The sequence below is a fragment of the Typha angustifolia genome, chromosome 8, assembly GCF_048772165.1.
Source record: "Typha angustifolia cultivar Huaian chromosome 8, ASM4877216v1, whole genome shotgun sequence".
NCBI lineage: Eukaryota > Viridiplantae > Streptophyta > Magnoliopsida > Poales > Typhaceae > Typha > Typha angustifolia.
This window is the reverse complement of record NC_133246.1, coordinates 2,291,563-2,315,590: the sequence shown is the minus strand read 5'-3', so window position 1 is coordinate 2,315,590 and position 24,028 is coordinate 2,291,563. Positions and strand designations below refer to the sequence as shown.

The following is a 24,028-nucleotide window of genomic DNA, read 5'->3' as shown; positions in this document are numbered from 1 at the left end:
TCTTTTTTGTTTAATGAAAAAGAAGAAGTAATACAATGACTCAGTTGAAAGTTCATATTACAAAAAAGATGCAAACTTTTTAACCTCCAATTTGCAGTTTCTCCATTCATAGCAGCAAAGAGAACTCAATTTAGTAGTAAACACCACAAAAAAATATGGAAAAAAGTTTCATATGGTTGGTTCTTCTACTACATGCCACATTGCTCAGGGATAAGAATCCCCAGGCTCAAAATTATTGATAGCAAAAGAAGGAAGCATCCGAGCTATAAAATTGAGCTACTGTTAAGTATCCTTGGGAGGGTATTTGATGGCGTTTTTGACGATCTTTCTGATAGCTGCATCTCCAAGATCGATGCCACATATATCAGCTAATCTTATCAGGTAGAGTAAGACATCTGAGAGCTCCTCTCCCAGATGCTCCTTGTCGGATTCCTTCCAGTTTGGTAGACCCTTCGCCACTTCTCCCCTCCACATGAATATTTCAGAGAGCTCCCCAACTTCGCCAACCTATATCATGATTAAAAGAAGCATTAATTTCGAACTGAAAGAGTTTATCATGTAGTACAAAGAAATCTTAACATTTGTTCGATAGCCATAGCCGAAGAAGAAGTAATCTCCCAAGGAACTTCATGCCATGGCTAGGAATTCTCCATTTACAGACGTCAGAGGTAGTACAGTAAACTAGTAAAGTGCAGCCTCAGATGGGAAAAACTGAGGCACAGTTTAATGTTCTGATTGGCTGCAGCTGTTAGTGTGTCATCCATTAAGAGAGTCATCAAATAAAAGCTTTTTATGATGAGATTTTTGACTGTTTTGACCTTAGTTGTTATCATATAAAGTTGATGACATGCTACTTGTAACGCATTATTATGATCACTAGATATCAGAAGAACACCATGGGCACCTAGAAGCCTTTTTACTTGCCATATTAAATCAGGTCCAGTTTTGGTGTCCCTCAAAATCAGGGCACTCATCACTGTCCCTGTCTTTTCTCAGACTAGGAAAATTTCGGAAGGGCCCTCAAGCTCATGGAACTAAGTCGACGACGAAATAAGTTCCTCCAGATCATGGCAAAATTCTAGTATTCATGCACATTAAGTATATACTTGAAAACAAGACATGATGAAATGATTGTACTTTGAGAGCGATGTTTGAAGTTATTCTCGGAAAAAGTAGCAAAACAAGAATCTTTGTGTTTTTGTCTTTGCTTTTATTTGTTCTACTGAAGATTTTAGATCATAAGAAGCACGCAGATATATACCAGGAATGGGAGGAAAACAACTCAAAAGATAAATGAAATTAGTCATGGCCTGATGTCTGTGGATGAATGAAACAGTAAGCTGTAACAAAACACAAGTGGGCAATATATTGCCTTATGAACTCATAGAACTTTTCTCATGAAGTCACCAGATACACTACCTTAGGATCATAAGTAAGTATAGATGCAAAAGAGAACAATACAAACCATGGCAAGCAGTAGATTCCTTGGGCTATGGTATTGCTCCCAGTCTCTCTCCTTGGCAAACTCCTCAAGCTTCTTTGAGAGCTCCTTCAGGCTCACATCCATCACCTTCTTCCCCTCTTCCTTCTCCATTCCCTCTCTCTCTCTCTCCCCTAAGCTCTCTGCTAGCTCTAACACCTTTGTAAGCAATGAAGGGAGGGGGGGGGGGATGGCTTTGGTGCTTTATAAAGTAGGGGATAATTTTTTTTTTAATGATCTTTGAAATAAATAATCAAATAAACAAATCAAAGGAATATCACCACAATGAAAAGAAATAGGCAAGCAATTGGTGGGTTGGGTGGTCAAAGTGGTGGATTGTGGCATGGAGACTGGCTGAGAATCCACCACTAACCATGCAGAAATTGCAATTCCCAGTGCTCAAGAATGACATGCGGAATAATACTAAGTGAGACCATGTGGATTGCCTTTTAAGGACTTGTGGGGGAAGTCATGATATACATGAATACTAATAGCTCATTTAATGTAGGTTTGTAATCTTAGGGATACTAAATTGAATGCATTCTTTGAACCTAGTCCCCTATCCCAAGAGGTAAAATATTTGCACTCCTGTACTTAGTGGAAACTGACATAATATTATTAGATTAAGGTGGTTAGGGACTATTACAAGAAGTTTAAGTACTTTTAATATTCTTAATTGCTTGTTTAGGACTTGGGTAAGTGAGTTATGTGCTAGAGTTTCTATAGAGATTTTTTTTTTTAATTTGAAGGGAAAGTCAGTTGTCAGATTTTTTTATTCATCGTAGATAATTGGCGTATAAGTTTGATACAAATATAACAAAGAAAAATAGGGAAGAAAACTCTCTAAGAAAGACCTTCAACTATGATAATAACCTAATAATTAATACGGGCGAAAACAAAAACTATATTTAATAATTGGAGGGACTTAAATGAGAAAGTAGAAGAGACAGGGGTGAATGTGCATAGTGAAAGCACTTTGGTAATTTCAAGAAATGGAGGGGGTAACTTGATTTTAAGTAGATGCCCTAGATCGAACGGCGAGGCGAGGGCGAGGTAATCGTGAATAAAAACCTCCCAAATTTTGATCATATAAAAGAAAACCCTAATAAAAGCCGCGCCGGAAACCCTAACACCCATCTCGTCATCCCTCTCTTCTCTCCTCTCGCTCTTCTGATCTAGCAATGGTGAGAGTTCGAAGCACGTCTCTTTTTATCGATCTTCTGTTACTCTTTCGTCTCTGATTAGTTATTTTTTATTTTGTTGGATTCTTCTCGGGTGATTCGTGAAGCCGTTCAAGAGGTACGTGGAGATCGGGAGGGTGGCCCTCGTCAACTATGGCAAGGAATACGGCAGGCTTGTCGTCATCGTCGATGTTATCGATCAGAATCGAGTAAACCTCTCTCTCTCTCTCTCACTCTCTGCATTTTACTTTTAATATCGTTTCTTGTTTACTATGTAATCTATCGACGTTGGAAAGATTTTGTTGTTGGGTTGTTATTTTTGGGTGATTAGATCATAACATAACGGGCAATACAATTAATAAAAAAAGTGAGATTACGAGCTTTCTGTTAATTTTTTGCATAAAAGTTTACACATTTGTAGCCACCGAGTAATCTTTGGGGATTTGATATCTATCTTGGACGTTTTTTTTTTTTAAGTCATAAGGCGCAAAATGTTTGCAGTCTAGCTCTTAACATAATAGCATTTTTGATTACTTGAAACTAAGAATGTTGCAAATGCTATGGCAAACATGTAATGTCAAATTGTCTATACAGGACAAGCATGACTAGGTCTGAAATAAAAAGAAAATGTCTTGAAAGAAATCAATAGAAGATATCTAATTAATTTTTGAAATGCTAGCTTATAAAATATGGGAGAAGAGATGTCAGGAGTTATGAGAAACAGAAAAAGAAGCCGAGACGACTAAAGGCACTTTCCTCATGGTGCTTTACAGATTTTGCAACTAAGTCGAGAAAGATGTGAACAAATTTGAAATACGTTAATAAGCAAGTCACATATTAACAACTAATATTTTGTTTGGATAACATTAATATAAACTAAACTATTATAATTTTGAGAGTGAATATATAATGAGCTAAATGCTTCGGAGTAATGAAGGAAGTTATATGGAAAACCTATTAGAATGACAAATAAGTAATGTATGCAAAATGAGAAAAATAAGCTATTTGAAAGGTCGAACAAGAAGATGCAATAGTATTTTAGAACTATAACCTGACTATTTTGACGTCTTCATAATCCTGTATGCAACTGTGCAATGCTAGCTCATCCTCTTTAGAGATGTCAGCTATAAAAGAAAGCATATTAGTTTCATGTAAAAAAAGTAAGACTAGAGAAGCAAATTTAGTTTAATTAAATACAGGAGGAATTAGGGATAGTCGTATGAATAAGTTTTTTGACGACACAAGTGAAGAATGAATGTTTTATAGGGAGAAGTCTTCTTTATATACCATAATGCACCCACCCGCTTTTATAGGGAGAAGTCTTCTTTATACCACAATGCACCCACCCGCTTTTCTATGCTCCCCTTGTGTGTGACATGCTGAATGGTAGGTTTAATATAGAGTAAATTTGGATGGTGTAAAGAAGTGCGAGTAACAAGCAAACAATATATCAATAATTTAAGTAGAACTTAAATTTAGGCAACACTACTACTTATTGCTTGTCTGAAAAAATGTTTCATCAGATGGCATGTATATCTAGTGCGGTGGAGTGGTGTTAGGATCAGAGTAGACAATGCGCCACACAGTTCATGGCTCCCTTATCCTTGTTTTCTTTATGAACTGCTAATGACTCAAGGTTTCCTCATGTAGACCAGTTATATGTAGATTCGCCATTTTTCATTAAGAGAGACACGGTCAAGTTAGAGGGTTTCCTGAACTCATTCATAAACATGCTATTCTGTTTATGATGGGTTATTGTACTATATTGCTGTTTTATCCAAAAAAAAATTCTTTATCTTTTAGGCTCTTGTTGATGCTCCTGACATGGTGCGAAGCCAAATGAACTTCAAGAGGCTCTCCCTGACTGATATTAAAATTGAGATTCCACGGGTCCCAAAGAAGAAATCCTTGATTGCTGCAATGGAGGCAGCTGGTAGGATGGTTTTTTCTTGAAACTTCCACAAAGTTTATGTACTGGATTTGATACAACTAATACAATTTTGGCTACAGATGTTAAGAATAAGTGGGAAAACAGTTCATGGGGCAGGAAGTTAATTGTCCAGAAAAGGAGAGCTTCGCTAAATGATTTTGGCAGGTTCAAGGTTATGTTAGCAAAAATCAAGGTTAGTCATAAGTGTTTTCTCTCTCTGCATGTGTGCATTCATATATGTATAATCTAATTTCTTTCTTATTTCATTCTCCAGAGGGGTGGTGCTATCCGCCAAGAGCTGGCAAAACTCAAAAAGCAGACTACAGCTTGAACTCCTGTGGTAGACTAGCAGATTTTTCAAAATTTGTTTCTAGTGCAATCAGCTCTCGATTTTCCTCTGAGAAATAGATGTAAACTTATATACAGGATGGCCATTTTGTGTTAGTTTGTGGAGTCGACCAATTTTGACAAATTTCATCTGAATAACTTCTTAAGACTGATAATCCTGATGTGACTGTTTCCACCTTCTCATTTACATTCTCGTCCTATTTTGAATTTTGCCCAAGTTTTGTGTGTATGTTGTGGTATAGTTTGTCTAATGTCGTCAAGGTTATATTAGCCACAAAATATGCAGGACACAGAAATATTATCTGATACATATGCTAGTCGGTAGATCCAACGAATGATTGGTGCTAGTTAGAATAAGCGTGATGGTTAGGACTTTATTGTGGTGTGTTTGGTCTGTATCACTGGAACAGGAAATCCACTTCTGATTTCGTGGTCATCAAATCTCTCTGATCTCTTAAACCCTATTATGGAGAAAAGTATTACTGTTTTATAATCCCAGCTCAGCTTGGCTTTGGCTTGCTCAGGTGGGTTAGGCAGCTGACAGCCCAGTTCATGTGATAGTCTTTGTTGGTTTGAGCCTTGGACCCAACTTAGTGAGTTGGTGTCTTGAGTCTTTCGGTTGGTTGAAATCTAGTCTCATTGCTTTGAGTCTTTTGCTACATCTGCTGGGTTAGTAGATCTTTAAATATTAGCTTGGTTACTTATAATAGTTGCCCTATTTTTTAATATTTCATGAAATTCTGTGGCAATGTTGTAAATGAAAAAAAAAAAATTTATTTATAGTATTTTCATTTCTTTTTTCTCTCTTTCTTAATAATTTAAAACTTTGTAGGAATTTATGGAAGGGTTGTTGAATTTCTCAACACACGTACTTTAGCCTCGGCATGGAGTGATGCCCTTCCCATGCTGACACTGTTGAAAGGATAATTTTTTGGTTTGACTTCTCCAATCATAATAACAAATAGGACACGCCTAAAGGATGTGAAGATTGTTCTTTCTTTCTTTTGGTTGGAAAATTCTACGATCGTTCCATGAATTCCTGTAAAAAAAATTTAAATTATCAAGAAAGGGCAAGGAAGTCCACTTATAATATCGTGTTCATCAAGTCTCTCTGACGTCTTGAGCTACTGATATTTGATTTGATACAACTTTCCAATATAATAAGACTACTGTGTATGGAAGTCAATATTCCTCCATGCTGACACTGTTGAGCATAAACCTCACATTAAATAGCTCAGTTCTACATAGCAGATTGGTTCTTTGTCGGTCTCAATCGTAAAATTTTAAAAAGTTATTTCTGTAAGAGAGATTCCTTGATGTAAGAGAGATTCCTTGGAAAGTATATGAATTTGAAAAAAGAAGAGAGTTTTGTGTAATACAATAAATCAAAGAACCAGTATAATAATTAACTCAGCAGCTTTCCTAGCAGAAGGGTCCTCGGCAAAATGTCGTCTTGTTTTAGTGGCATCGTCAGGCAGGTGATTTCTTCTCAATGCCCTTGCTGCGGAAAGGTGATAGCAGGGAGAAGTGTCGTGAAACTGCAAGGAAAATCACGCTAATGAGGAAAATAAACCTTTTTGAGTCGTGAGGCCAAATGTTTAGAGAGAGTAATTTAGCATCAGTGTGAGAGAATGATACAATCAATGGATATTTTTAAATAAAGAACAACTATGATGTGTCAGCAGAACTTTTGACGATTTAGAAAACTCTCCAGACTAATTAAATTTTTTTTTAAAAAAAAGTTAGAATTTCATCTCAGAAAGAACAGTTTATCTACTGGAAATTCCAAAAGAAAAGCACCGAGTTACTTTCCTTCTATTGAGAAGGGTAGTCAGAGTTGAGAATTGTGAAATATATGTTAAATGACAGAACTATAAGACTCGCTTCTACACAGAGAATGGCATTTAAGATTAATCGTGAAATTAAATACTTCTAACCTTTCGTTGGGGTCTCTCCAACATCAGTAGCATCTTGAGCAATGAGATTCTTTAGAGTGTGAGCTGAAATGATAATAAAGCACTATCAGATAAAGGAATGATCCTTGAATATTGTATGTATTGATCAGCAGTTTTTGAGACCTGAAATGATTTCAATCAATAACAACACCCTTTCTTGGAAATTTCCAACTATTTTTAAGACAACTCCAGTGTCCAAGAGCTACTAGCTCAAAGTTGGATGCTAGTCACTCGAACATCTTTCATATCTTCAAGAAAAATATGCTACAAGGTCTAGTGTTCCAAAAGAATCTTAGGCAGGATAATTAAAGACAAATGATTTGTGCAAGAATGGAAACACAATATAGCAAGAACAACCCATGGGTGATTGCGCTTAGATGGTTCAAAGGGCTGATGCTGTATGAGTACTTCCGTGTTCAAATCTCAATAGCGCTAATTTTATTGAGACACTATTAGATTCTTACTTCTCTCCATATATTAATAGCAAGAATAAGTAGTGTATTGGGCTTTGAGGACATGCTGGACCATGAATGCAAAAAGATATTATTACCAAGTTCTTAATTTTCATTTGTGAAGTAGGCTTATTTTCTTTGATGTATATTTGCTGTTTTAATATGCAGACACATGGAAAAGAAAAAAAAAATCAGTAATGCATATTACTGAATTTAATAAGCATTTTATGGACTAAGAGAGAGGTAATACTATACCATTGTCGGATGAAACAACAGTCATTGGGCGATCATCAACTGGTGATGCATCAGAAACCATGCTAACTTCACCTGAAGCTGTAGTTTGGCTCTTTCTACCAAATTTCAAAAGTTTCCTAAAACTTTTTGATTCTTTGCTTTGAGGCTTCTCATATGTTTCATGAGTTTGATCTACCAAATCCACATCAGGTGAATTGGATACTTGTGCTTTAACACTCTCCACATGCATTGCTGTTTTGGATTCAAGCACAGGTAGTGATTCATGGCATGCCAAATTCCTGGTGGCAGGATCCTCCAAGGATGTTGCTCTAGCATAAGGTGCATGATAAGATTTCTCCACGAGTACGGAGCTTGAGAAATTCTGTGTCTTGTCCTTTAAGTAATCAATACCTACCTGACAGTCACAAGCATAACAACTCATTAAGAAATCAGTAACATACCATGAAGTAGCAAGGAAGAATTCATCACCCATTATAGAGTCACCTTTCTTTCAAATGTATAATACTATATTATTTTTGGACTTGTCATTACAAAGAAGCAGTTAATAGTTGTTAAGACATGGGAAAGCACAATTTGTTGTACTGCCATCTCCCTTATGGATGTTACCTTCAATGTTTAGGAGATGGAAATATTAAGATTAACATGAATCTCTAGTTCTGTTCTTGATTTTACACCAAGAACTTCTACAGCTTGAATTTATGTATTGTATGAACTAGGAACTGTATATCAAAGAATAAGACACCTATCTAAATGGAATAAAGTTCTTGCTCTGTGAAGAATAAGAATCTATCTCGTCTTTGTGTAAAAGCATGCTAAGGTGAACATCCTTCTCTTCAAGATTAAAATTATATGATTTCCTTCCACCTAGATATTTAATCCCTCAACTCTTTATATTTAATTACCATAAATATGGTTGCATGAATTAAATAAGGACATTAAGTTGAAAGAATAAGATTTACTGTACAGCGAAAACTACATACCTCACAAGAGTTCAGCTGGTCAACGAGCTTAAGATTAGCAGAATTCTCAACTGCCCTGACAACGACAGGAGAAGGTGGAGCCCGGATAGCAGCATAATCTAATTTCAGCCCACTCTTCTCCTTCCTACTATCCCTATGTGATTCATTGGTTTCATCCATTAACTTAGGAGGAGGAATCAGAGTTTGAACCACCTCATTTTCAAGCATCACAACGGTCTTCTCAATTACCAGGTTGTCGTCACTGTTGCTTATCCTAGGAACCTTGTCAATAGCTCTTTTAGATCGGATGGTTTGTGAAGTTTTGCTTGCAGGCCCTCCCTGCAATATCTCATTATTAGGTAAACTATTCTTGATGATGCTAGAAGGAACTTTTGGTAATTTACTCCTCAGCTCTGGCAGATTTGCTGATTTGCTTTTGTCCATCTGCATCGTAGCGGAAATCTTCTTTGTCTGAGACGCATCAGGCATGCTTCTCCTGCGTACTTGGTCAGAGCTAACTAACTTTGACATAGAAGAACGGTAGCTGCTGCTGCCATTGGGATCAGAAAGTCTTTTAGTTTGAATAGGTACTGGCAATGGTTTTGGTGTTCCATTATTTATCCCTTTCTTCATTTTAGTAAATGATGAGTCCAATTGATGTAACCCATGTGAACTACCACTCAATGTAGTAGTTTTTGTGGTTTGCTTAGAATTGCTTGTCCTCAGTTCCAGCAGACTTGCTGATTTGCATTTTCCCATCTGCATAATTTCAGTAATCTTCTTTGTCTGAGACACATCAGGCATACTTCTCCTACGTACTTGATCAGAGCTAACTAACTTCAACACAGAAGCACGGTGGCTGCTGTCACCATTGGGGTTGGAAAGTCTTTTAGCTTGAACAGACACTGGGAATGCTTTTGGTGTCACATCATTTATACCATTCTTCATTTTACTCAACAATGAGACTGGTTGGTTTAATCCATGTGAACTATCACTCGATCTAGTAGTTTTTGTGGTTTTCTTAGAGTCAGTTGTCCCCACCAAATTTGCTCTAATAGGAAACTTTTTGAGAGGGGAAGAATATCCAGGTTCTGAGTCACTGAACTTTGACCCCTTGTAAGAACTTGGAGAAAACTTCGGTGCGGATCTGACTTTGTTCTTCTGTTGGGTCGATGGTGAATGAGTGGCATTCAGATTACGTCTTGCAGCAATTCTCTTTTGCCTCTCTATTTTCAAAGCTTCCAACCTCCTTATCTGCTCCTCTTCCTGAAAGTGGAAGAAGCCCCTCAACACTTTAGATAATCAGAGAGTTGGAGATGGGAACTTAGAGATACCAAACTACACAAAAGAAGCTCATTAAACAAATGAAAAGTTGGTTGCGACAACATCTTGAAAGAAAACTAAATTTAAACTATCAACCCTTGACATACACCTTTTAAATGAAATAAAGAATTTTTTTTATTGCAAGTAATTTTATACTGTGAATAACTTCAGCAGCAAGACAAAAGAAGAAACAAGAAAGTTTCCATCACAGTATATTACATATCAAGTGTTTTAGGAGACCACAAAAGAAAAGCTAGAATATGCAGATAATAGATTGGCAACCATTTCTTTTACCAAGAAGAGCAAGAGAAAAATATATTATCCAAGTGATGGCAGAAAAGATACATTGTTAATGATTGATAAAGTGATCTACGACATGGCTAAGAAGAACCAAATTAGGAAAAAGGGGTATGAATAACCAAGAAATTATTGGGAAAGCCAACAAAGAATGAGTAAAAAGTACCTTTTCTTTCTTCACTTTCTGAAGATCAGCTTTGAATGCACGCAACTTCTCAGCACGTTTTTGTGCTTCAGCAGGTGGATTCAATCTTGAGGATGTCACTTTCCTTGCATGTGCATCCTTCCTTTTCTCCGATCCATCCTGTGAAACTCTTTGTTTCTTGTCTATACCTGATCTTTTCACTTCTTTGATGCTAAGTGAAGCATTCTCTCGGATTTTAGCTTTCAGCTTGACAGGAATCTGATTGTCATAGTCTTTTACTGGATCATAACAAACAGACCCACTCTCTAATCCACGCTTGGGAATCAAGGTTATAACATCTGGTTCATAACTCCGTTGATTTCTTCGCCTACCAGCGGAATCCTCAGTCCTATGAACAGATGAAGGGAACTCAGACTCTATATCAATAGTGTCTCTGCTTACTGCTTTAAGCTGATCCAGTGAAGCTGACCTAAGAGGAACCATGAAAGAATCATCTGTCACACTGTACAAGTTATTTCCCAAGTTGTTGGAATGCCCATATTTGCAGTCTGAGAGGTCCACAGAACTCTGAACGGCTACTTGTCTTTCATGCCCATAAATCATAAAATCATCACTGGTAGCCCTCAGGTATCCTCCCATTCCACCTTCTATCTCCTTTAACTGGCTATCTATTAAACCTATTCCTTCATCTGAAATTAAAGTTGCATCATTGGAAGAGATCTGCTTCGTTCGACTAGCCTTCCTGTTCATTGGATCAAATCCTCCTGTCCTCTGTTCTTGAACACTTCCACAATCTCTCTTTAGAAGGAGGAGAGGATCAGCTCCATTTATATTCTCCTTTCTCCTTGTCGAAGGCTCTTTTTCACTAGCAGATATATCTTTTTCATTAGACCTTGCCTTTTCTTCAGCTCTCAGTAAGAAGTTCTGAAAGACCTGCCAGTTTCCCGTGTCTGCTTCCTGTTGGTAAGCCATTTCATCCTTGACATGTGCATCTGAATATTCTATAGAATTTCCATAACCCTCTTTTTTCTTTGAAGAACTTGAAGTGTTCCTGTGTTTTTTCCCTCTTGAACTAGAATGCATATCCATGCCATCCTCTACAATGTCAACACCAGAAGCTGACTGTGCTTCATTTCCCGACAAATCATGCTTCTTTGGTGATATGTAATTTAAGTTTCTAATGACAACACCACCAGATTTATTTCCTGAACAATCAATCTGCTTCTGTGATTCACAGCCATGAGATTCTTTCTCAAACTCTGACGCACAGAGGTTTGCATCATCATGTGATCTTGTACTGGGAACACCCATTTCTGAAGTCTCTGAACTGACAATGTTATCTTTATTATCCATTGAATGCCTTTTCAAGCCCATTCTTGGAGGGGTGTTAAACTTAGGATCATCCAATTGAGGATACAGGGGATGGAAATATGGACTACCCACTGGATAATTTTGATAGTATGGCATGGCTTGCATGGGATAAGTTTGAAAGACGTGTGGACCTGGTGGAGGATGCATTTGCCAAGAGGGATACCCAGGCTGGTGATATTGGCTGTGGAAATATTCATGGGCTAGCAGTGGATGCTGAGGATCTGAAGAGGTCTGTTGATCTGGACAGAAGAAGCAAACTTAACACAAGTTACAACAATATCATAATAGTGCAGAAATGACAAGAATATAAAAGTTAGAAATAACTCAAGTAAAGTAACCAAAGAGACAATAAGGAATATTGAGCAAGTCTCCATGTCGACCAATGAGGCTATCATTCTTGTTCATGCAGATGATTAGATAAACAAAATTTTACTTGCTTGTTTGCTACAAAGGAAAATTATATCAATTGGCAAAATCAATGATTACATGGGAGAAGGCCTATAATGAAAAGGTTTTAGAAGTAAAAAAAAACAAGCTTCAAACAAGCATAAGAAAAATTGAATCCAAAAATTAATTTCATATAAAAAGGGTACTGTATTTCTAGCAAAATGGAGATGAGATTGTAACAATTTACAATGTAAGAACCAAAATTATGACTTTTCAGGGCCTATAAAGTCTTCCATGCATGAGCAATTGAACATCCCTTGAAGCACTAAAAAGATCTGAAGTTCCTTTCCCATGAAGATGTCAAAGCAAATCAGAAGGTGTATTTGGTCGGGTCATAAACTCAAAGGTAAGACTGCACAAACCAGAGGTACATCTATTGTTGTGAATTTAAAGCTGAGAGAACATATACCAGCTTTTCCAGTGTTCTCTGCAGTCACATGGGCAGTAGAGGATTCCATGTTCTGTTTCTTGCTATCTCCAGGGAGTACAATGCCAGATGCATTGAAAGAATAAAATTCAGATTGTGACGATATTGGTTCTGGCGCTTCAACTTCAAGCCATTGCCCAATTTCGTGCTTTCTCTTCCACAACTCCATAAATTGCAAACATGCGTTCCTAGAGTAACATAAAACAGTGACATAGTATTATGGGAGTATAAAATGAAATTTTCAAAGAATCTATTATCTAGAAATAGCATAACTCCATCAAACTAGTCTTGCAATTAGCACATCCATCAATGTCTGCTAAGATTGCAGAAATGTGTTCCCTACTCACATTTTCCATATTTTCGGCATCTAAGGACATTTTTTCATTTCACATAGCAACTTTATCCCTGAGTTCTAGTACTAACAGATAACAAACTCAATAGGGGCACAGAAATACTAGTGACCTATGAGAATAGAAAATGTAGCTTGTCTCAAATAGAAAAAGGAGGTAGCCCACAAGATGAAACAGAAGTTTTTCCTAGTCAAGTACTATGTTAAAATATAAGATGAAGCATCCTAAATTCCTAATGGCATCAAAGCACCCAGTAAGATAGCAGACACAATGAAAAAACTAATCAGACTTCCTAAACTTCTTTCTGATTCTCAAACATGTAGAACTTACTTTTTTAGTAATAAGTAAGCTACTAGAAGAGCTATAGGTCATCAGAAAAGTTGGTAGATCCACCGGAAGTTTGCAGTTCATGTTCATTTAGAAGACAACTGAAAAGAAAGAAGAGTTCTGGGGAATCATAAGAGAGATGGAGCTTACATTAAACGGGAGGCACCAAAGCACTCAGCAAATGAGACCAAATGGGCCATGCTATCCCTATCAAAACCAGCTGCTATGGCACGTGCAAAGGCCATGCCGTGCTCTTTCTGCAACGCAATTTTACGGTTCTCAAGCACTCTCAGTAGCTTAACTCTGTAGATAGTATTACAGACAAGAACTATGAGACCATTTAAAGTCTTATTTGCAATACACTAAAACAAGTGCAAGCTACAAAATGCAAGCAGAGACTTATACGGCTATACTAAAACATAGATCTATGGTGACAATTAATATCTACACTAGGTGAAGATTTAAGCTCTTAATCTGTGAAGTATATATTGACATAAAACTGCATAAAATAATACTTTGCTTTTGTGAACTCCTAATTTACATTATATATTTATTATGGATTGGACTGCTATATTACTCAGATATTTTGATTCTTGCATATGTAAACATGAAGATTCTAGAAAAAAAGAAAATCTCTATGTTATGTACTTTGAATTCTCCTTATATGTTGTGGTTCCATTGGACGTTGGTGAATGTAGCTGCCCAGGCTGCCATTAATACAAAGGGTTCACAATTAGATCAAATCATTCAATGAAAATCATTTGTATTGAAAATTGTCATCATTAATACCTTATAAAGAACTATTGCTTTCTCTGCATCAGCATCAACTGTTGACTTGCTACCTGCCCATGACCACGCAATATCAGTACCATATCACAGTACATCTAAAGAACAAATATTCACTCACTTCAGGAACAAAGATAACTGCAAGGCGCTTAATCACTTTATTCTGTGAGTTTAAAGCCGAAGGAATTTCCAATGCACCATGGGAAACACAAAATTTCTACTCAGATGCTGCTGCAACAATTAGCAGTAACAGGTGGAAAACCTTGATTTCAAGACCAAAATATCTTCTTACAGGGCCAAAATGAAGTACATGGCAAATCAAATTATCTTCTGCCTGGTTAGCTGGTTCAATTAAGGGTTCAATCAATGTCTATTGATCTGTATTGACAATTTCTTCTTACCATACTTTAAGATATATTCTACTGACAAGGTGGTACATTTGACACACAGTAAGTATTGACTAAATTCAAAGACAAAGGTAACCCTAGGTCCTGTCTTGTGACCCACATCTTCCAAGATAAGTACAAACATTCAAGAAAAAGAGATACAAAACGTTGGATGGGTTCAGTTCATTTTTCCAAACTCACATATCAAAATGGTTAAAATATTCAAGCCACATTAGTGTCGTACCTTCAATGCATTCTGCCGAGTTTCTTTGATGGTCTTCCACCTATAAATGGCATAAACAAGATGGCGTCATCTCACTGTTATAAACAGGTCATAGATTATCATCTTACTAACATACAGTGCTTAAACCAAGGTTATCATTCCCCTGAATGGCAAGTGCCTCCTCTATCTGCAATATCTCAGACTCTATCGTGGTCACTCGCTCCAAAACCTCAGGTGTGCTCACAAAACGAACAAATCTACAAAGGTTAAAACATTTATTTCTCATGTAACACGATGCATTACTGGTGATTGAGAGAAAACAAAATATTATGCATTGGAACATAGTTACAAATAATTAAAGAGAATTGAGTCACTGACCTCTCTAAAGTTCCTTTAGTAAACCATATTGCATCTATTTCAGGATCTGGTTCTAGTGTAATCGAGTAACCTCCCTTTGCAATCTGATCGCGGGCAGTCTTCAGATGAGCTAGAAACGGTTCCAACAACCCAGAGGCTAGCTTTTCTGATCTACTACTTGCAATTATAACCAAATCACACCTGATAAACAGGAGAACACAAGTTTAACCATTTGCAACGTTTTACAAAGGTAAATTATAATACATTTTTACATAATATATTATTCTCATCGATGGCAAAATTATGTTCACATCTCTTAGTCATTTAATTATAACGAGAAATATTGGAGCAATCTATAGCTATAGACACAAGAGCTCACAAAATCCACGACCCTTATATACAATCAGCCTCGTGAAATCTTAACTACATAATTTCACTCCAAAAACACCAAAAAGCCTTCCAAGATGGCATCTTTCTAATCTCAAACTATCTCAGACTCCATTAATGCGATTACCCATCAAACTGCCTAAAGATTCTTTTTTCTTTCTTCTTTTTTTCTTGGCAAAAAAGAAGCTCATTTTGGAAAGATTTAGGGTTTTACCTTGTTCGAGTGGGCGTTAGCTGGAACACCGCCGAATCTAGCCGACAGTCCGACTTCATCGCGGCAGAAGCAGCAATGCTCCAAACAAATTTCTTGGATTTTGATCCCCCAGAGTCCTTCACTCTGCTTCTCTCTTTCCTCCCTTCCTCGTCTTTCTCTCTACCTACATTTAAGATCTCTCTCTCTCTCTCTCTCTCTCTCTCTCTCTCTCTCTCTCTCTCTCTCTCTCTCTCTCAATACACACACACACACACACAGAGGAGAGAGAGAGAGAGAGTTCTCACCAACCAAAGACACTACTTTGCTTCCCCTACATGTTATCTCTGAAACACGAGAAGAGGTGGGAGAAGCAACTAAAGAGGCTTTAATGGTGGAGAAAGACTGGAGAGTCACTCGGAGAAGAGAGAGAAAAGGGAAGAATTTGTAATAAAGCTAAAAAAATCTCTACTTTACGGGAGGGAAAGAGAGTGGAGTGCAGTACTGCTCAGGAGTGGGGCTTTAGAATCCGACAATAGTCACAGTACCAGTATACAACCCTTGGATGCTGTAAACAAAAAACAAACAAAAAAAGAGATCTTTTCATTTTACACCTTCTCTGTATTCTACTATAATAGTGTTTGGTTGGTATCATATGAATAAGTAATAAATTTAGAAAACATTTTAAAAAATGATCTAAAATGTAAAATAATAGATATAAAATTATAGTAGTTTGCATTACTAAACCAATATAGTCCACTTATTCCAAACCAAAACATGGGCTGGGATATAATTGATACTATGCCATAATTTAGAGAGCTTAGGTGTGACTTAGCTTAACTATTTTTAACCTAAACCTTGTATTTGTATTGGATGTAATTTAGCTTAACTTATTTTAGTCCCTATAGTTCTAATAAAATACTACAGAAAACCCCAGAAAAAATGAACACCTTTAGATTTGTCGATTTGCAGAAGAACACCTAGCATGGCCCCCCGGCAAGCGAAGCGTGGAAGACTTCTATTGCCAGGTCTCTTGCTGGCCTTCCTGATTAGAGAGTTATACCATATCACAGTGAAGTTCCACCATTTTCCTCTAAAACTCAATCTTTCTTATGTATTCCGCTTTACTTCATGGAGAAAGCTATCTGAAATTCCAGCAGTAATTAATACCTCATCATAGAAGTATCTTAGCTTAAACGTGATGCCTGGTGGTGGTGCGTCAAAATTCTTCTGCTCTTGTAAGTGAGGTCTGACCCTGTGTTTGTAGATGACATTGAGAGCAAAAATGCAATTTGAATCAACAAAAAAGATTTCGAGAAGCCAAAGGTTGTATAGATGATTGTAGAACATCAAAAAATTTATTTGACTGAAGTTTCATATAAACAATTTTCCAAGATCCTTCACATTAAAGGCCAAGGAGCCTCACAACGAGGTTAAAAAATGCCCCCCTTAAGCATTCAAAACAATTTAACTGGATAAGAAGGCACCTTACTTGTAGGAATCACTAACTAAACAAATGCAACCAATAGAATGAATATTTTTAAGAATTACAACAACTTTTAACCCGGAAGGGGAAGAATCATTTGCTAGACTGCACATAAATTGAGTGAAAGAATAGCGACTACTCAAAGAGCAGCAGCCACTTCGTATCGCCAGAAGCCCAGAACACCTTTTCATTTCCTCCTCTCAGCATTGATAGAGAGGAACTCAAAATTTCGGAAAGTGGGATCATCTCGACTGCCTCTTCCTGCTCCACTTCTAGATACTGATGAAGATCTGGTTTCAACCCCACTGGAGTGATGAAGCCTCTGGATCGTGGATGGTCTGCTACTGCTGCTGCTGGAAAAAAGCCGGCTCGTGCGATTCTGCTCACTGGGATCTCCAGAACTCAGCCTGCTAGATGCTACAACAGCCCTTTTTGACGTGCTTCCATTTCTAGAAGAGGATTGGTGTGTTCTCTCTGAATTAATAACCTATGAAATCAAGAGAAATTTCAGTACGATACACATTACAAGCAAATGCCTAAGCCAGCAAGGTGCTCAACATGAAAAAAAGAAAAAGTTACATCAACTAGAACACACTACTCCTGAACCTAGTTCAGAGAATAGTTGAACAGATAGAAATGTTTAGCATAAATAGCTAAGACTTCTAAAGCACATATATCTAAAACATCTATTCAGGATGTTTTTCTGGAGATGCAATGGAAAATGCAAGCTCAGGGTGTCTTTGAGTAATTTAGTGAAATTGGGCAGGGTGCAAACCACAATAAACTCATAAGGCAGGGTATGAAATGAGAAGAGTCACTTTACTCAAACTTATCACTAGAGGATGGCATTGTAACTGTGTAGTGTAATTTAATAGGTAAACGCTTCAAAGCAGAGGGTTAGATTTGTAAATAATGGATACTCAAGCATGAAATATAAAATATTTAAAAGTTATGATGCAAAATGAAATTTTACCAACACAATAACATGTTATTTAAGTTATTTTAATTCATAGCATTACCTAAAAAATATGTTTTTTCTATTTTATTCTTTTTGATATTTTTCCTTGATATTAGAGAAAACTTGAGTCAACTGCTGATTAGTCAGAAAAAGCTATGAATTAGGCCAATAATTAAATTAAAAAAACTTTTAAAAAATAATTCTGCAACTGTTGTAACTTTGCCTAAGGGTAAGTTGGTAACAGTGTTTTGAAAATCAGAAAAGACGACCGCCATGGCGGGGCGATGCACCGGCCGCCCCGCCATTCGGTATAGCGCTCGCATAAGACGGGCTGCCGCTTTGGCAAGTCGCCTGAGCGCCAAAAGGCGCTAGGTGGGCCGTTCACCCGATAAGGCGGAATGGCGGTTCGGCCCGCCAACCAGCCTTATCGGGTTACAAACGGGTATAGGATCGAGTTATTATCCACTAAGATAACTAACTCATTAACCTTAATATAAAAACTCTCTTCTCTCTCTCTCTCTCTCTCTCTCTCTCTCTCTCTCTCTCTCTCTCTCTCTCTCTCTCTCTCTCTCTCTCTCTCTGCTCTCCTCTCCCGAGTCTCGGTAGAGAAATTAGAAACCCTAAAGGGCCTAAATCTTCGATCCTCTTCAGCTCTCCCGTCCACGACCGCCAACGACGAGCTCCAAGGTAGCTAAAGCGACAGCTAGTGGCATCGTGCAGCAACAGCAAGAAGCGAACGAGTTGGCAGGGAGTGAGAATGGACGGCGAGAAGTGAAAGAGGTACAATCCTCTTTCCCTATCTCTTTCACTCTCTCCCTCTCTCTCTCTCTCACACACACACAGTCCTCTTTCTCTCTCTCTCTCTCACTCCCCCCTTTACAGTCTCACTCTCTCAATTGAGCAAATCAAATGTCCTTTTCTTTAAATATGTTTTAATCAGTTATGATAGGCAATTAGACAAAATGACAAGTTAAAAGTCGACTAAATTAATTATCTGTTGGAGAAGAAATGCTTATAAAGTTGTAAATTAGTAATTATCTATTAATCACTTAATCCGTTGAAATGTTTTAATCTGTTAAATGTTAATCAGTTAGTAATTAGTCTATCAGTTTGTTTGTCAGTAATTACTGTATGTAATGTATATTATATATATATATTTATTTATTTTTATTTTTTTATATTAAAAATGTTAAACCGCCTTGTCACCCACCTTGTCGCCCGCCTTCCGCCTAGGAGCTAGGCGGTGGGGTGACCGCCCGCCACCCGCGGCCGCCTTTCAAAATATTGGTTGGTAAGGATGATTTTATGAGAAAGTAGAAAAGGCTCTTCAAGATGTAAGATTAATATATTACACTGTCATAGGAGTGTATTTTGTTGTTCTTATGAGTTATGACAACTATGTTACACCATCCATGTTAGATGATTTTTTTTCTCTTCAACTTACAAATCCACCAGAATTTGACAATTTGAATTTAAGACTTCTTTCGAGAGACTGGAGAAGGTTGAAGTTAAGAGGAAAATTGTATCGTACTTTTAACCAAAGAAAGTGCAAAAGTCACCAAACATGTTTCAGTAATATGCAATAGGCCAGTAGTAGTATAACCTCTTTAGAGGAAAATAGTAAATCCTCTATAACTTTGTTCTTGGAGTGTTCTCCATGATGACCAGAACCTGAGGCTTTTCTTTTAGCAAATGCTTCAAGTACACCAGGGATTCTGTCACGGACCTCTTGTCCCACTGGTATAAGAGAAGAAACTCAAGTTTCATGCTGCTTATTTATCATCAAATAGATTACTGTAATAGATACAGACCTGAAGTCCTTTCTGTCCTTTCTACAGATGGGCCAACTGTTCCACTTGTTCTTCCACTAGGCTGATGGTGAGCAACAGAATAATTCCACTTCAGCAAATATAAGAACAGGCATAGTTCAGAAAGAAGAAAGAGAAAAGCAACATACTCGCAACCTAGCATTGGCACCAATCTGAGGATACTTCAAAATGGTCCAGTCAAATACATAATCGAATTGGTATCCTGTAAAACGGTTCTGTCAAGAACAATTTGTGGCACCGAAGAAGATGCGTTCGTGCAGAAAGAATTGCCAGCAACATTCTAGACTATCAGGGCGGAAGATGTTAAAAGCAGGAGCCACTAAAGTTGCATACCTTCTCGAATAAATAGATCACGGAAAAGTCTCTTCAAATAAGAGTAATCTGGCTTGTCTTCAAATTGCAAGGATCGACAATAATGGAAGTATGAAACAAACTCCGGTGGGTAAGATTTGCATAGCATCTGTTACAATGTTAGAAAAGAGATTTCTAGTTAATTCCTCAACAGGTCACTCTTAAGATCAATTGCGTTGCCATCTTAAGTTATCAAAGACCATTGTAAGTACCTCAACTGGAGTAAGCATTTTCTTTTCACTAATTTTGTCATACTTCTGCTTTTTAGTACCAGCTTTTAATCCCTGCCAGGGAAGGCTGACATACAACAGAAAAGGAAAATGATAAGGAAAAAAAAAGCCATCGAGGCATCCACTAATGACAGTAAAGAGAACATATTAGAAACAGAAAAGTTGACTTTATTCTACTACAAATCTTACCTTCCTCTTAAAAAGTACATAAGCACATAACCAAGAGATTCCAGATCATCTCTCCTGCTTTGTTCTGCATGCAAAAAAAATTATTAAAGGCTAACACAACAATGTTCTAAGGATGATGTCAGACTTTTTTAATCACTTTCTCCTCCTGTTAAATGTGATCTTCAACCATTGATAAGAGCTTCACCTCTGTCAATCTGGCCCATAGTAGCATAACTCTAGAGGATGATAACCTAGCGTTTTTAAGATATGTCACTCACCTATTCCAAGATGAGTATTAACACTGGCATACCGAGCTGTTCCTGTAAGATTTTTGTTCTCCCTGAAAAAGAAGACTCATTAGCTGTTTAGGGGATTCACCAACAAGTCTAGCAGACCAAACCAGAGTCCATTGATAAAAACAGGCATGTTTAAGGTAAAATCTCCAGTTACAACTTCAAGAAATTAAATATGAACAATTCAAGAAATTCAAGAAAACAATTAATATAATAATATGTATTAAGAACAACAAATATCAAATTCATTTATAACCACAATATGAAGAGATTTGCATAAAATGCAAGCAGCAGAGACACTCCACACCAAAAATTGATGAGAATAAACCATGTTTCACCTGTACGGTATGTGCTTATGAGTTTGAAGGTCTCTATATTTCTTTGCAAGTCCATAATCAATAACAAAAACCTGCATGGCAAGTAAAATGTCAATAGACTATTTTCGTCCTGCATTTTGCATCTGTTATAACAAAGACTGAGGCCTCTTTATCCCATTTGCACTAGAGTTTAGAAAGAACTACATAATTATCATGGTAAGCACATGCAAGGAGAAGCCCTTTTCTTTGGCAAAAATCTTGAATAGTTTGAATGAGCGTGCTCCAACTTCCTAGATTATTCACATTAAACCATTACACTCTACATACTTAGCATTGGTAAAAGAACAAGTCATATGGAATATGGATAACTTCAAATTACCGAGTTGTAGTGATTCAACTTTCAAGTAATTACATCCATGGTCATATGCTACCTGTTAGCTTGAAGAATGCAAAAATGACTTGAACTGGTGAAACTGACATCATTCCTAAACCATGAAATTCTATATGATGCAACACATCCAGGTCAAAAGAAAAGAAACACACTAGCATTTGTGGAACAATATATACATCAAATTGATTGAGTTTCCCTGATCTGTATGCATTAAACTGATGCAAAAGAGCATGCCCATAACTGCAGACCTGATTTGCTTTACGACCTAAACCCATGAGGAAGTTGTCTGGTTTGATATCACGGTGAAGAAATCCTCTTGAATGCATATACTCAACACGGTTGATCTACACAAAAACATCAAGGGACATTAATAAGGAAAAGATAATATATTTAATACAGAGTTACTCAGTAGCAGAACTAGATCAAATTACAATTGCTTTAAACTATTGATATGTTACCACATTTACTGGTGAATGTACATCGATGTACTTACTAACTGATCAGCGAGCATAAGTACTGTTTTTAGTGACAACTTCCGATTGCAGTAGTTAAACAAGTCCTCCAAGCTTGGGCCAAGAAGATCAATGACCATGACATTGTACTCTCCCTCCACACCAAACCATTTCAGGTGTGGAATACCATCTTCATTTGACAAGCATAAAGAGAAGGAATCACTAAAACTATATAGAAAAATAAACCATTTTAGAAATTTTACGAGCTTACTTCCTCCCTGCAGAAGCATATACAATTTTGATTCATAATGAAGCTGAGGATGCTTTGTCTTAACAGATTCCTGGCAGTAATGATATAAGAGGTAGTTAGACAAGCATTTTTAGTAGTCAATGCTAAAGAACCAAACCAAGGAAACTGTGCTGCCACCAATAAAAGTCATTCTTTCTCTAATAATGTTAAATGTCTTCAAACAAATTTTAGCGTACCATTCAAATTTGAAGATTCTAGATTTCACTAACATGCTCAAGGTTTAAAAATTAGAATACGAAACCATGCAAAAGGTAATCTTTTAGATGAAAATCAAGGTATAAAATGTTAGGCAGATATGGATAAGACCAGCGAGCCTGATGCCTCACTGACACCAGCCAAGTTTAGGGAGTTCTGCAAGGTTCTGATTAATTTTCCATGTAATTACCTAAAACAAATATGGCCATGAGCCACTAGCTAAGACTAATCAACTTTGAAAGGATACTAGCTATTTAATTGTTCAGTACCTAATCATGGCACACCAAAGACGTACTCTTGCTTTACCCACCCAAGTAGGAAAAGGAAAGAGCATATAGACTACTGCAGAAGTTCATGAGCACATACCAGCTTGACTGCGACTTCCTCTCCACTTTGTATGTTGACACCTGAACGAAATCAAAGACAAACAAGAACGTCAGACAATCTAGTAAACAAATATGCTGTTAATTAAAAAGAACAAAACAAGAGAGCCATCCTAGCAAGCATACCAAGATAGATCTCTCCAAAAGATCCACTCCCAATCTTCCTTCCGAGCTTAAACTTTCCTCCAACGGCGTGCTCCATGATAATCTAAACTAGGATACGAGATCCAAGCAAGAAAAACTGAAAACTTTTTCAGACAACAAAATAAATTGATGCCAATTTATAGACTCCAATCCAAAAAAACGTGAAGAAAAAAAGAAAGATAAGACGAATCTCCTATTACAATCTACTCCGGAAAAATGAGAAGAAAAAAGAAAACTAATCTTGAAACAAATTCCCAGTCCTTTCTCCACCAAAGAATCAGTCCAAGAGTCTAACTACATTACCCCGCGAAATGGAACCTTATACTTCTTCCCCGTAATCCAATTCGCACACCTCCAGAATAAAGAATCCGACAACCGGAATCGAAACACTAAGAATCCCCAACTCCCCACTCAAAAGCATATTCCCCAGGAAGCAGCCAACCCGTATCTGGAACCCAAGAATCCCCAAATACAGCGTGAAATCCAACGCCAAAGCCTCCGACTCACCGATAGGCGCCGCTCCAAGAGATCGCAGATCGCAGAGTAGAAGAGGAAAGAACCGCTTCAAATCGAAGAAAACGACTACAGTTAGAAGAGAAGCACGCAAATTTGGGAATTTCAGGGAGATTTATACTTCTTTCCCCCGAATTATTTATGCGAGGGTAGGAGGGAAGGTGGGAGAGGAGGCGGAAAAGAAGACAGTAGCAGGAGGAGAGACGAAAAGATTGTGTAGGAGGAGAATAAAATAAAGGAAAAATCGAGGGTTATGGCTGCAATTTTTTACCACTTTATATTCTACTCATAAGAGCTACATGTACTCGATGATTAGTGGGCCCGGATTGCCCTTGGGCAGTTTAGTTGGGTAAACTCTAATTAATCTACCTCAGCGTAATCTAATTAAATTAGTAGGGCTGGCACCAAACTAGATTCCTAATGTTAAAATAG

General features: G+C 37.3%; 4 protein-coding genes across 5 annotated transcripts; 1 reads left to right on the top strand and 3 right to left on the bottom strand.

Moving 5' to 3' along the window:
* Positions 1–65: 65 nt before the first annotated feature.
* LOC140765762 (uncharacterized) lies at positions 66–1,661 on the bottom strand. The gene is made up of 2 exons (XM_073104986.1): positions 1,466–1,661; positions 66–507 (listed from the first exon to the last, which is right to left on the bottom strand). The coding sequence occupies exons 1-2, from the start codon at positions 1,592–1,594 to the stop codon at positions 283–285; spliced, it is 354 nt and encodes a 117-aa protein (XP_072961087.1). The 5' UTR covers positions 1,595–1,661; the 3' UTR covers positions 66–282.
* An 873-nt stretch (positions 1,662–2,534) lies between these two features.
* LOC140764511 (large ribosomal subunit protein eL14y-like) lies at positions 2,535–5,126 on the top strand. The gene is made up of 5 exons (XM_073103107.1): positions 2,535–2,664; positions 2,769–2,870; positions 4,465–4,594; positions 4,672–4,784; positions 4,866–5,126. Exons 1-5 carry the CDS (start codon positions 2,662–2,664, stop codon positions 4,920–4,922), a joined length of 405 nt encoding a protein of 134 aa, XP_072959208.1. The 5' UTR covers positions 2,535–2,661; the 3' UTR covers positions 4,923–5,126.
* Positions 5,127–6,046: 920 nt separating this feature from the next.
* On the bottom strand, positions 6,047–16,093 carry LOC140764509 (COP1-interacting protein 7-like). The gene is made up of 13 exons (XM_073103106.1): positions 15,601–16,093; positions 15,021–15,200; positions 14,779–14,899; positions 14,664–14,703; positions 14,037–14,089; positions 13,896–13,954; positions 13,398–13,550; positions 12,553–12,758; positions 10,347–11,935; positions 8,582–9,826; positions 7,602–7,995; positions 6,877–6,939; positions 6,047–6,477 (listed from the first exon to the last, which is right to left on the bottom strand). Exons 1-13 carry the CDS (start codon positions 15,657–15,659, stop codon positions 6,410–6,412), a joined length of 4,230 nt encoding a protein of 1,409 aa, XP_072959207.1. The 5' UTR covers positions 15,660–16,093; the 3' UTR covers positions 6,047–6,409.
* Positions 16,094–16,933: 840 nt separating this feature from the next.
* Positions 16,934–23,846, bottom strand: LOC140764264 (casein kinase 1-like). Of its 2 annotated transcripts, none has more exons than XM_073102731.1 (15): positions 23,591–23,846; positions 23,066–23,180; positions 22,923–22,963; positions 22,323–22,392; positions 22,093–22,241; positions 21,848–21,943; positions 21,230–21,300; positions 20,877–20,938; positions 20,620–20,683; positions 20,413–20,497; positions 20,183–20,309; positions 19,978–20,051; positions 19,832–19,892; positions 19,624–19,757; positions 16,934–17,549 (listed from the first exon to the last, which is right to left on the bottom strand). In XM_073102731.1, the coding sequence occupies exons 2-15, from the start codon at positions 23,139–23,141 to the stop codon at positions 17,250–17,252; spliced, it is 1,410 nt and encodes a 469-aa protein (XP_072958832.1). In that variant the 5' UTR covers positions 23,142–23,180; positions 23,591–23,846; the 3' UTR covers positions 16,934–17,249. The 2 variants fall into 2 exon arrangements, with proteins under 2 accessions (XP_072958832.1, XP_072958833.1); XM_073102732.1 differs by having other exon boundaries at positions 23,066–23,147.
* Positions 23,847–24,028: the final 182 nt, after the last annotated feature.

Coding starts and splice junctions, on each gene's coding strand:
- LOC140764264 (XM_073102731.1), bottom strand. CDS start 23,141: ATGGAGCACGCCGTTGGAGGAAAGTTTAAGCTCGGAAGGAAGATTGGG. Junction 22,393..22,922: donor AGGAAGTCGCAGTCAAGCTG/GTATGTGCTCAT, acceptor CATTACTGCCAG/GAATCTGTTAAGACAAAGCA. Junction 22,242..22,322: donor TATGCTTCTGCAGGGAGGAA/GTAAGCTCGTAA, acceptor TGTCAAATGAAG/ATGGTATTCCACACCTGAAA.
- LOC140764511 (XM_073103107.1), top strand. Junction 2,871..4,464: donor ATGTTATCGATCAGAATCGA/GTAAACCTCTCT, acceptor TTTATCTTTTAG/GCTCTTGTTGATGCTCCTGA. Junction 4,595..4,671: donor TGCTGCAATGGAGGCAGCTG/GTAGGATGGTTT, acceptor TTTTGGCTACAG/ATGTTAAGAATAAGTGGGAA.
- LOC140765762 (XM_073104986.1), bottom strand. CDS start 1,594: ATGGAGAAGGAAGAGGGGAAGAAGGTGATGGATGTGAGCCTGAAGGAG. Junction 508..1,465: donor GGAATCTACTGCTTGCCATG/GTTTGTATTGTT, acceptor ATCATGATATAG/GTTGGCGAAGTTGGGGAGCT.
- LOC140764509 (XM_073103106.1), bottom strand. CDS start 15,659: ATGAAGTCGGACTGTCGGCTAGATTCGGCGGTGTTCCAGCTAACGCCC. Junction 14,900..15,020: donor ACTAAAGGAACTTTAGAGAG/GTCAGTGACTCA, acceptor TAACCTTTGTAG/ATTTGTTCGTTTTGTGAGCA. Junction 13,955..14,036: donor AAGCAATAGTTCTTTATAAG/GTATTAATGATG, acceptor TATTAATGGCAG/CCTGGGCAGCTACATTCACC.